General features: G+C 32.3%; 1 protein-coding gene across 9 annotated transcripts in view; it reads right to left on the minus strand.

Moving 5' to 3' along the window:
• Kiaa1109 (KIAA1109 ortholog) overlaps positions 1–13,552 on the minus strand; it is a 199,439-nt gene that overhangs the window by 22,562 nt on the left and 163,325 nt on the right. For 8 of the 9 annotated variants that reach the window (XM_013515292.1, XM_005386777.2, XM_013515295.1 and 5 more), the window contains 7 exons: positions 11,072–11,287; positions 9,349–9,529; positions 8,616–8,817; positions 6,764–6,925; positions 5,926–6,065; positions 4,640–4,841; positions 686–886 (listed from right to left, as the gene is read on the minus strand). In XM_013515292.1, coding sequence (XP_013370746.1) covers positions 686–886; positions 4,640–4,841; positions 5,926–6,065; positions 6,764–6,925; positions 8,616–8,817; positions 9,349–9,529; positions 11,072–11,287 — 1,304 coding nt within the window. The remainder of the gene's footprint in view (positions 1–685; positions 887–4,639; positions 4,842–5,925; positions 6,066–6,763; positions 6,926–8,615; positions 8,818–9,348; positions 9,530–11,071; positions 11,288–13,552) is intronic. The other variant, XM_013515294.1, reaches the window with a different exon arrangement.

Here is a 13,552-nt window from a genome sequence, read left to right on the forward strand (position 1 = left end):
AAAAAAAAAAAAAAAAAAAAAAAAAAAATTATGCAATATACTATAGTATGCCATCAATGAAGATCTGAAGTGAAGTAAAAATTTAAGCAGAATGGTCTAATGACCATTAGTATCCCTAACAAGTTTAACAGATTGAAGCCTATAAACATAATTGATGCTCCAACAAGAAAAACTAGAATTGACATGGGTTATGTAATATAAGCAAGAAATATTCACTAACAACATCTTATGCATTTAGTGGCTCATCTGCATTTTACAAATGCCACTGAAATTTAATTTCACCAAATATCTGACTTAAATAAGGCTTAATTTAAATTAATAAACATAATCACAAAATTTAAAATTTTGCTTTTAATAGAATTAAAATTTCTTATGCAATTAGAGATTTGGTAGTATGATGAAACATAATAGGTAATCTCTGATACCCAAAGAAATTACTGTGCTAAAATATTGTATCTTTTTAGATTCTTATATAATTAATTTATCTAAATTCCTTATTTCATATTTACACTTATTTTGCAAGGACAAAACAGATACTATCTCATGGGGAAAAATGGAAAGCTGATCTTGGCTAATCTCCACTACTAAATGTACTCTCACTCACAAAAAGAAAGCTTGAAAAGATCCTTGAAAATCTTGAAAAGATGGTACAAATTTCTTAAGTACACAAACATGAAAAGTATACCTAATCCTCCTGATGCAGGTGTGAGGCCAGAAACAGCAGTTTTTTGTTTCCCTGCTCCATATGGATGAAATACATAAAGGGAGAAGTCAGACATGCATGCAGTGAAGCTCAAGCCAGACGAACTGCTGCTAGAGCTGGTCAGATCTGACTGACTGCTACTGTGCCGGCTTCTGCCAAGAGGGCTGCCTAATCCTGATGAGCCTACAGTAGACAAGAGAAATCAATATATCAACCATAAGAAACTTAAGACAACCAGTTACTAATATGTTCTCAAAAACCAAACATGACTGCAAAATAAAATAGAAACACTCAAACATCAATAGACCAATAGCTTTAAATTCTTAACATCAAAATGAGGACTTAAGACATATTTTCCAGTAACTTTCTTTACTTTATAAATAAAACAAGACCAGATATCCTGTTCATCTTTAAAACAATTACTAACACAGGTCTGACATACTACACCCTTACAAACTTCTTTTTCTCCTCTGTTCCATTGTAAGCAGGCAGGGGGAACACCCCATATAGTTGGGTTTTAGCACACTGGGGGGAACAAACTGAAAAAATCTGCATAATGTGGCTGTAACCCACATCTCAGTAAGCAACAGTGGATATAGGATACGGTATAAGAATGAAGAATGTAAAAGATCTCTTTCTCTTAGTGAAATGCCCTTATTGTCAGTATTTACCAAAGATGGACAGGCTAATTCCAAGTGTGCTTTAAACATGAAAGATATAAGACTACCTGAATAGGCAGAATAGTATCGTAATAAATATGATACTACTGATACTCTAAGTCTCCAGACATCCTTTGGATTCATATATTACAGCTGCCTACTTTACTTCATACTAGAATGGGTCACAAGCATATAAAGCTATTGTGTCTCAAACTGAACTTTTCATCTTCTTTTTCTGAATCTACATTTCTTCCAGTATTCCCCAGGTACAGGAAGTAGAAATAGCTAAACATAGCAAAATAGCTAAACATGCAAAGAGCTAAATGCAGAACTCTAGAAGTTACTTGTCATTCTTCCCGCTCCTGACACTATCATGCAATTTATCACCATGTCATTTCTGTATCTCAAATACGCAAATCTGTCCCATTTCCGTAGAACTCACTACTGCTATTCCAGCCTAAGCAATCATGAAGTCCACCCGTACTACTGAAATGGGCAATGGCTCTCCCTGTTTCCTTCCACTCCAAACAACTACCACAGTGTGGCTGTGTAAATCACAATAACATTTACTTCTACAGCAACACTTCCATGAGCTTTCCTAGATAAATGGCTGTTTTCTATCTCGCTAAACCTTTTTATCCTGCCAGTCTACCATCCATTCACCATATTACACTTAAATTCCTTTTTTTTTTTTCAAAGTTACCAGCTCTTTCTTGCTTCATGTTCTTTTGACTGTTTGCTTGTTTTTTGTTTTGTTTTTCTTCCGGTACCAGAAATCGAATTCACGACCTTGCGCTTGCCAGGCAGGCTCTGTGCCACTAAGCTAAATCCCCAGCCCCAGCTAAATCCCCAGCCCCTTCATGTTCTTTTTATCTCCCACCTGAAATGCTCAAATTATTCCACTTTTATGTTTGGCTAAAAGATACCCAATCACATTTCCAGTTAAAGTATATTTATTTGGTTGGATATTTAGCTCTCTGAGTTCAGTTCCATTAGCAGGACCATGTCTGTTAGGTAAGTCCACTGTTTTATGATATAAAATGTGGGATGTGATTTTATATGTTACTTCTGAAAGAATCAAAAAACATAGGGATAGAGAGTTGCAAATGTCATATTCTTTTCACTAACATTCCTACATAGAATATATATGCATGTATGTATATACGTATGTATGTATGTGTACAGTACTGCTATAATGATTTCAGTGCTAATAATTTATGTGGCATTTTGTCATGAAAGAGGTAAAAATTCTAAATGAAAATAAATTATTTACACACCTTTCTTGTCTAGATTAAAAGCAGTATGATACAAATTAATACAACAATATTCCACTTTATCCCACCACATTGCCAATGATTAAACATAAATAAATTTAAAAGTGTTGGGAAGAACACCCTGAACTTGTTACTCATACATACTAATTTTACTAGATGGCAAAACCTACTAAACAAACACTTTAAACATGTTCACATGTGGCTGGGGATATAGCTCAGTGGCACAAGTGCCTGCCTAGCAAGCACAAGGTCCTGAGTTCGAGTTCTGGTACCAAAAAAAAAAAGTTCACATGTTTGACACAGAAATTCTACTATTAATTTATGTTAAGAGTATCTGTATTTATAAATGTTTATATGCAAAGACATTTGTTTTAATATTATTTTAAAAATTAAAAAAATCCTTTCAAGGTATCTTATGATGGAATCTCACTTAACCATAAAAATTATTTTAGTGAAATAAGTATTTCACAATTTGGGAAATTACCAATGACAGTTTAAATTTTAAAAAGTTACATAGCAGAAGAAATCATATTTCAATTTTGTCTGAGAAAAGAAGTATCTCTAAAGTAATGCTGGAGAGTAGATAATACTGAACATCTATCATTGTTTTTTGTTTTTATTTAGTGCATTTGTTTTCTATATTTTTGTAATGAACAATTTCTTTTGCAATCTGAAAATATGGTTTCAAAACCCAACGTCACTGTAACATTTCATTGACTTGTTAACTATTACCCAACCCCAGCAGTAATTATTTTGGAGTTAAGTGCAACATAAACAGGGGTGGCCACATCAGCAAAAGCTTTACTTCTAAAAAGTCAACTTTTTGACTTTTTCTATACTGTATTGGTTTTCCTATACTGTATTGTGAAAACTTGCAGATTCATAGATCAAAACAAAGGTGTGTGTTTTAACCATTTCCCCAGTATTACAAGTGAATATTAAGAGATGAAATTTTTCCTATTGATATTTATTGAGAGTCTTTGGGTAAAATTCTGAATCTAAGATCACTGCTCAAAAGGCTGGACTCAAACATGAGTATATTTTTCCAAATATGAAAGCTGTTTCCCTCTCCACTGCTCTAATGCCTCTCTCAAAACTGGACTTAAGGACTTTAAAAAATTTCTTCCCTAATGCAGGCTTTCTTAACCTTGGCACTATTAACATTTTAAACCTACACTTCTTGAAGAGGAGAGGGGTTGCAGTTTATGTGCAGGGTGTTTGAACTGCTCCCCTGGCTTCCCCAATAGTATCCAATTAACCTTCTTGGTTGTGACAACACATCTAACACCTCACAAACACTGCCAAACATCCTACAGGACAAAATCATCACTGACTAAAACCCCCTGTTTAAACAGTATTTCAGTTCCCTTTACCATCTGTCATCCCATCAGTTTGTTTCCTTAACAGTGCTCAGTAAAATTATTTACATGTAAGCTTGATATGAATTTTTAGGGCAGAACTGGCACTGAGCTTTTAGTGAGGGATGTCTATTTCACCAGGAAATCATCATTAGTATTTTACAAACAAAATCTTTCATGAAACAGACATGAAGTGACAAAATCTAATCATTTAAAGAATGTGCAATTTTATAAAATTTTGATACAGTGATATATCTTTGTAAGTCTGTCTCTTATTTTCCATTTGCAACATTGAGTATTTTTACCTGTAAAATCTAGCAACATAAAATGAAACACTTAAAGAGTATTCAAACATATTGATCATTCACTAGTTATATAAGCACATGTGTGTACACTCAAACAAAAACTAAAAGGATACCTAGGTGGTCTTCAGATAAATATACAAAGTGAAGAGTACTCAAATTCTAGTAACACATGAAATATATGCAAAACTATGTTCTATTACAGATTTTTTTTCTATACATAGACTAATTCTTAAATGTTCCCTTGCAAATTCATTTTAAAATCCATATTACTTACTACTAAAATATTTATTTAAAAATAGTATTTGGCTTCCTACTAGAGAAATAAAACAATGTTCTATACCTGGCATTCCAGTTTTGCTAGCTGAGGTCTTTGTTCCACTCTGAGAAGCATTACCTCCAGGAGATAAAGTCTCTGCAGGATATGTCGTCCCTAACGTCTCTAGTTCTCCTCGGTTTGAAGAAAACACCAAGTCCAAGGAAGGGAGCTTTAGCATACATTCTACTCTTGACACTGGTAAACAGCTAAATTTGATCTGTGAGGGCTAAAAGGAATAGAAAGCCAAAAAAACGTTTATAATTGCATGGCTAAAACATTTCACAGTGCTTCCAAAAGTTACATTTAATTTCCATTTCAGTCCACAGATACCAAATTTATGTTTACTCACTTAGCACTTAAAAGGACTATGTTTAATACGGTAGCTTTTTCCAACAGAAGTATGATATATGAATCAATATACAGTAATAAAATATTGTCATATTTAAAAAGGTAAATATTTGAGAATCCACCTCTGAGCAATACTACATTTTGGTAGTTTGGACAAAACCTTAACATTTTATATGCTCATTATATACTTGTTCATAATTGAGTCTTTTAATGGAAGTAATATCATATTAAAATGATAAAACATGGCTGTACAAGCAATCTCAATCCTCACCCATTATTATGTGTTTTCACCAGTTTCAAAAAAGTTTGAGCAAAACTAAAGAGTATAAGATTAAAGATCTTTTGGTCAAATTGATACTATAAAAATAGTTGGAACAGATGATCATTAGCACTTTTTGTTCCTGAGATTAATCATTTATTTTTTGAGACTGATCACTGAAAGTAAATTAAATCTTGAAGTTTGAAAGCAAGCAGTTTTCAACTTTAATAAATGGATTTAATCATATGCTAACATGTAATCCTAAAGGCCTATTGATGGGACTGCATCTTTGAATAAAATATTAAATAACAAGGATATAACTCTTGGCAGACATTCTAACAGAGTTACTAATGTTACTTTATCACTCAACTACACTTTATAGCTACACAGAAAGAAGCATAATGGTAAGAACTAAAGGCCGTAATTAGGAAAAGGCAGTATATATTTTTATTTTTGCCTTAAAGGATCAGATTTAAATTTTTAAAACTCAAGATCTATGAAACTTTTCAGAAGCAAAGTAAATATATGCATAAAAGTTTACACATACTTCCCAGAGTTAGGCAACCCTAAAGCACTCTTAGATGTACTAATAAAGGTCCATGCGACCATGTCTAAGAAAATTTTAAAGGTAAATAACATTGAGATGCTCAGATAAACTTAACAAATACACTCTGCTTCAAAAAAGGAATATAAAGTATATCACCTGAACCCGTACATAAACCACAACATCTACAGGGAAGGAGGAGTAAGCAGAGGTTGAAGATGACACTAATGATGTTGTTGATTCTTCCATAGGATCTGGTATGTCAAAATGTCCCATATCCTCATCCTGTGAGCTGACAGCTGTTAAAATATTTGTTATATTATCAGGTCAAGGACAAACTATTTATGAAAAGATGCTCATCTCATACTACTACTACTGAGGTCAAACGTATGAAAATCCAGAAGCACATGCTTCTGTAGCTTTTAATGCTGCACATTTTTCCTACTCAGAGCTCTTGCTCATTTTCCCAGTCTCAAATTCACAAGCTGCTAATCACTGAACAAAGAAATGAGTGATTATGCTCTTGCTGTCAACAGATTCCAGTGCAAGATACACACTAATGTAAGACCCAAGATTGTCAACTTTGAAATTAACTAGCTGCAGATAAGGAATCATATAATCAGTCTCACCAGGATTTAGTTTCATTTTAAAAATGAGGAATACATGATTTTTCAGGTTCTTTTTCAGTTCTGTAACTCTTTTAAAAATTTTCTATATACTGGTACCTTGGTTCACAAATGATTCTTTCCATGACTCTGGTTTCAAACCAAGTTGCAACCAGAATTAAATTCAGCGCTTAGGTTCACTGTTGACCTTATGAGGAAATCTGATTTGCTTCTTGTCCAATTTGGTTTGCAACCAGAATTGTGGAGAGAATTGAGTTCATGAACCAAAATACCACTGTATAATGATGTACACCAGCATGAAGAAATTCTTCTAAGTAACAGGACCCAAAATACTTTTGATGAGGAAGTAAGTACATAAGGAGGATGCTTACCTGTATAGTTCCTTTCAATCGGTGTAATTGGGATAGTTTCCAGAGCCTTTTCCAGAAAGTCTAATAGGCAGGGGCTAATGACCATTTCTTCTGGCAATGACTGAAGTGCTACCCAGGCATACAGCTTGGCTGTTTTTACTCCTCCACTTCCTTTTCCTTTGGCTAGAATATTTACAAATGTAGGGTACATTTAATGGAATTTAATAAAAAGTTCCAATAAAACATAAGATAATTTTGTGAGACATTACTGTGAGATGACATTAATCAGGTGAAGCACCATATATATACGATTTAAAAGAGAACAACAGAAACAGGTTGCTAGACATGATACATTAAGGTTAGACAAGATGCTTAATGATGTATATAATACAATGGTTATTCTTACTTGCTCTAGGTCACAAATCTTGACTGAAATTTTCAACTTTAAACTGTTAAGTCTCTCATTACCATTGGTCCTTTAGTTCATTTAAGAAAACAGAGAGAACCCTGACCAATATTTAATGGCAAGTAAAGAAATGTAATTCTTTTGAGGCTTTCCTCTAAATATTTATAATTTGCTACATAGGATGCCATTTATCTTTTCACTGTTCTCAAGTAAATATTTCCACTTCAGTAAATAAATAGAAATATCTAACACTAAGGTAAATTTGACTTAGACTTCTAATTCAAATACTTATTAGTTACTTAAATGTAGGAAAAATGATGAAATTATATGTCTTAACTTTCCTCATTTATAAGATAGGATACTAATATCTACCATGCACTTTTTTTTTTCCAGCACCAGGAATCGAACTCACAACCTTGTGCTTGCCGGGCAGGCACTGTTCCACTGAGCTAAATCCCCAGCCCATGCCATGCACTTAATATGCTTTGTTGATTGAAAAATGACATAAAAATATCACCATGATTCTTTACTGTCTCTTAAAAAGTTTATATATCAAGTTCTCTCTCTCCAGTGAATATTCTCCAGTAATTCTTGTCTACATGATATTCCCTTTTACGGAAATTCTATCATGTATGTAAGGTACCACTAATGTTCTGGGTAGTACGCAGATTCTAAGATAGCTTCCAGTTATTGATCTCTGTTGTGGTATTCACAGTCTAGTTCCTTCCCACAATGACCTGTATGACCAATAAGGTATTTTACAAAGGATGGTATATGACTTTTGAAGTTAATGCATAAAAGATACTTCAAGTTTAGCTATGTTCTGTTTTGGATAGTTCCTTTTCAGGGAAGTCAACTTCACTGTCAAAATACTCAAGTATCCTAGCTGAAAAGCTGACCTGCTTAGCAAACCATGCAACTAGAATCTGATGGAAGGAGATTTTCTAGCCTTACCCAAATATTCTGGTGATTGCAGACCTAAACAATACTTTAACTACAACCTTGTGAAAGATTATGTGCTAGATTCATCAAGTCAAACTGCTCTTGTAATTCTGATCAACAGAAACTGTGTTTGAGGTTATAAAACCACTAATTTTTAGGTAATCTGTGCAATAATAATAAATATAGTTAAGACAAATCAATGTATTCTGCCTTAAAGATATAAATCTGACATTTTATGTGGTCACAGAACCTTAATTAGAACTACATAATAAAACAACCCTTTTCGACATATACATTAACTCAATTTTATTAAAAATAATAACTGATGTTCTAAGGTAACATGTATTTGAGAAATAGCCAAAATAGCTTGCCCACATGTCCATATATGAATTTTATATAGTAGTTATTGCAAATCTATTTCCACTTTCTTAAACATGTGAACTTGATAGTCTCAATATAGCAAGTAGGAATACTAAAGATTAAAAAAAACATGACAAAGTAATAGAGTATATTCTCCTTAAATACCTGAGGGAATAGGTGGGGGTTGGGGAGGAAGTAAGGTGTTAGTCTTGCTCTGAACAGTGCAAGGTAAAGGAGGAGAAGGAGGAGATGCTGCACTATCTTTCATACCATACAGCTTGGACTCTTTGGAGAGTGTTCTTGGCAAAGAAGATCCTCTAGAAGCATTAGGTGATTCAGTCTTTAGCGTCTTAGAATTGTAATGCAACTGTATTAAAAAATAAACTTTCAAAATTAAAATTATACAGATGAGGAAAATAAAGCAAATCTGTTAGAAAGAAAACTGGTTCAGGAGTCCAAAGACTCAGTTCTAACTTTTACAAGTTAGGTTTGTGATCCTGACAAGGTTCTCCTTTCTTCATTTTTTAAGTTAACAAGGTCAATTCAGATGATCTTTCAAGTTCTTTCCGACTATTAATAGGCTAAGATTCTATAATTGTAGAATTTAAAAATAGTTGTTTAATGAAGTTGCACTAAGACAGCTCTAACAAATATATTTTGCATATCTATACAAACATACATAAAATATCTAACTCCTTTCTGCCAAATTTCATGGGAAAACATGTATAAATGAAGTGGCAACCTATATTTATTATGTTCAGGACATGGCTACTTAGACAAAAAACCCAGAAAGTTTCATAATTAGTATAAGGAACAAAAGAAGAACATATATGATAGGAAATAAAAAAACACTACTATTGATATTCTAATCTTTTATTCTAGACAATTATGTTCTTACCTTTACATCAACTCCAGGAATATAAAATACTGTTGTTTCTAAGTCACTAGGTTTTGTCTGTAGAGAAGATGGTACTTTTTTGCCAGTCATTAAATGGGTGGTAGAAGCATAATTGGTTTGGAATTTCTTCTTTTTTGAAGGAGAATCTTGATCTAAGCTCCTGGAACTTCGATCATAACTCCTATGAAGAGAATAATGTTTTATTTTTTTTCATTATTATATGACTGCAATACATAATAATCACATTCATCTTTGGGAACTAGTACATATAAATAATCATTTGATCATTTTTACTCCTTCTTCCCTCAACCTTCCCTTTTCCTTCTTCCCTAGATCCCTTTTTCTCCCCTTAACAGTAAATTTTTATTTATACAACACATAGGATGTAATCCTTCATTTAAAAGGCTGAAAAAGCTTATCAGTGTTTCTAGCTAGACTGCTTAATGCTTTGCAGAAATGATGCTAATGTTGGATGTTTTGTAACCGTAGGGTAGCAGACTGTTTCACCTGAACATACTAGGTTGCACCAAATGAAACTATCTTTTATATAGGTAGAACACCAATTAATTATCCACAGTTTGTTATGGATCATTGTTTCAACTAAAAATAATCTAATAGTTGTTATTTTTACTTATTATTACATTTGTAAGCGATTTTTAACATTTTTGCTCTTTTTATTTCTATTTCATACAAAAGCTACACTAGACCATTTAAAAATGAACAACTACTTTGAAGACCACAATACACAATATATTAACCATTGTTAATTTCTTATTATCCTGTTTTGAAACTCTGTATCATTCTTTTTTATCTTTCTCTTTAAAAAAATACCCTATTATGAAGTACTTCACAGGTAAAAAGTATATAGACTAGTACAATGATTCCCATGTACTTGCTACTCTGCTTTAACAATTGCCAGCATTCTGCCATTCTTGTTTTACGTACATTTCTACTCTTATTCAACCATAACTACGACTTTTCTTTACATTCATCATGAAAGAAAGAAAAACAAAAATTCAAGGAAAAAAATCTAATATTAAACCTGCTTATATCACTATTTAATTAATGACAGAAACAGATGGTAAGTTACAATTGCATCTGGAAATCATTTCAGTCAAATGAGGTCTCTGTATAACTGTTTTCCAACCTTTTTTATTTCATTATGAACTCATTAAAATTCTCAATAATCAAGAAATTCTTTAAAATAGAAATGTACATAAGGGCAAAGGCTGAGAAATTTGCTGAAAGGTGAATTCTAAAGATATCACTATTTTAATTAACAAATTTACCCTATCTATACCATATATACATTTATAGTTACCAGAAAATACTATGCATTTATTTTTTAAAATTCCATGTTACACAAATAATCACTAGGTCACTACAAATAATCACTCAACCACTACAACTATCTTTTTTTTTTTTTTTTTTACCAGAACTATCTTTTAATCTACATTTTGGGATGGAGAAAAGATTACCATAATTCAGTAACATATGAATAGTATATCTAACAGATGTAGTTTTTTTTTAAGTGTTTAAGTTTTAAAAAATTTTCCTGGTACATGTTAGATGTACACAATAACATTCATCATAGAGAACCTGTATTTGTATATGATCTAAGCTTGCTTCTCCTTTTGCTTCCATTTCCCTCCCCTCCCTTCAAGCCCTCTTCCTCTAGAAGAAACATGAAATTCTATATATTCTTTTTCAATGAATTTCTTACCTTCTCAAACTTATATCATCATGTTCTTGTAGAAGGGTGGTTGGGTGGAGTACACATTTTCCACTATCAATTTCAACCCGTATATCAAGTTCAAAGTCAATATTTCTCTCAGTAGCCGTGCCAGTAAGACTTCGGTTGACTGGTGTTGTTGGCCAGCGTTCTGTAAAGAGCTGATGAACAGCAGCAAAGCCTGTTGCTTTTTTACGAGATGTATGTCTACAGAAGGAACAAGTGATGATTATCTTGTAGTACAATGGAAGTCAAATAAATTTTCTCACTGTATATTCCCACAAATTATTTAACTAGCTCATACTAACTGATGCTTATCCTAAGTCTAATAGAGTCACATTTGGTTCACACCCAATGGAAAACTATTATTTTTCTAAAAATAATAGTAAGGATGTGGAGAAATTGAAACCCATGTCTCTTATTGGTAGGAATCCAAAATGGTGCAGTCACTAGGGCAAACAACACAGACATTCTTCAAAAAATTGGAAACAAAATTATCATATCATTCAGCAACTCCACTTATGGGGATTCAACCAATAAAATCAGGATCTTGAAGATCAGGATCTTCCTTACTCATTGTACCACTTTACATAATCTACAGGATGTTGGGGGAAATTTAACCCATCAAAAGTTGAATGGCCAAAAGTAGTATATACATACAATGGAAATTTATTCAACCTTTAAAAAGAAAAAAGTTCTCAATATGTGCTCACATGAATGAGCCTGAAGACATTATCCTAAGATTTAAAAGGCAGACATGGACAAATACTACATTATTCTACTTACATGGATAGCTAAGGTAGTGAAAATCACAGAAGTAAAAAATATTGATTGATGTCATGGAAGGTTGCTAATAAATAGGTATTAAATTCCAGCTAGGCAAGATGAATAAATGCTAGGCAAGATGAATAAACTCTAATGATCTGCTGCAAAATACTGTACCTACAGATAATAATATCTTAACTGTAAAAAAGTTTATATGCTAAGTATTCTTACCAAAGTTTTTTTAAAACAGTTATCAAATTGTACATCTGGAAAAGAAGGCTATGCTAGTGTAAATTATATCTCAATAAGCAAGACTTTTTTTTAAGGGGTATTGTAAAACATGTAAGAAAAATAAAGAGATATAGATTATCCAGGAGGGCAAATGTCTCACTTTTGCAATTACTATTAAAAAGAAGAAAATATGAGAATTTATCCAAATAATTATAAAACAACATTTCCTATATCCACAGAAAATTTTTGGTATTTTATTACCTAGAAAAATTGTTCAACAAAGACCCAACCCTAAACATAACACTGTCAAATTAAATAACATCAATACAACTTTAAAAGCCCTACAAAGTACCAGGCAGGAACAGATATAGAACATTCAAAAAAAGCAAGTTAGGTTTACAGAATTGAAAAAAAAAAAAGGTAACTAGAATATGCTAAATATTGATGATTGAAGTTAATGCAATAGTCTTTATTAGAAGAAATAATTACTAGACTAGAATTATATATTCAATCAAAAATGAGAACAGTAAATTTAGAGATTAAAACATGAAAGTACATTTATATTACCAAGTTTCTTAGAAGGTTATTTGAGGACATATTCCAGAAAAATGAAAGAATAAATCAAAATATGCCAATGTAAAGATTCCAGAGTTAGGGGCTTCAGCTTAAGAAAAGGAAGAGAGACTCCTCACAGCTCACAATGAAGAAGACTGAAGATAGGGACAGTTTCCTACAGACTAATTTTTAATTACTGCTCCTGTGTCCAGCTAATTTCCCATCAAGACCACAGCTGGAAGGAATCTTTTATTGTCACAGTATCACTTAAAGGATCATTTAAGTAGATTACTTTTAAAGATCCTTTCAGGTTTTTAAATTTTTTTTTTAAAGAGAATAAAAAAATAATAAAAAAAATGATACAGAATTTCACAAAACATGATAGGAATTCAACAATGGTTGCTATATTGCATATTGTTGTGTTCAAATTAGTTGTTCAGATTACCAGATACAAGCATACAAAATTGGTCAAAAAAATTTAACAATTGTTCTTTTCAATAAACCAATAGAAATCAGCAGTACAATTATCTTAGCTATCCTATGTGTGTATGTGTATATATATATATATATTTTTTTTTCCCTTCCTCCTTTCTTTCTTTTCTCTTTTCTCTCAAACTTGAGGCTTTTATAGGTAAATGGATGCAACTAGAGACCCTACTCATAAGTGAAATAAATCAGACCCTCATGTATAAACATTGTATTGTCTCTGCAGTGTAAGAACCTGAAAGAGTAAATAAAATCCAAAAAGTAAAATAGGTATTGTGAAAGGGGAAGAAACTGCTCAGAAAGGAAAGAACAACCTTTCAGTTTTTCTTGAGAGCATATTCTGAGCAAGATTTCATCTACATTCTTCATTTCTTTAATATCACCTTATTTCCTTCTTCTAAAAATTTGTTGGAAAGGGCCGGGGGTTTAGCTCAG

The sequence above is a fragment of the Chinchilla lanigera genome, unplaced genomic scaffold, assembly GCF_000276665.1.
Source record: "Chinchilla lanigera isolate Chin_1 unplaced genomic scaffold, ChiLan1.0 scaffold00027, whole genome shotgun sequence".
NCBI classification, from domain to species: domain Eukaryota; kingdom Metazoa; phylum Chordata; class Mammalia; order Rodentia; family Chinchillidae; genus Chinchilla; species Chinchilla lanigera.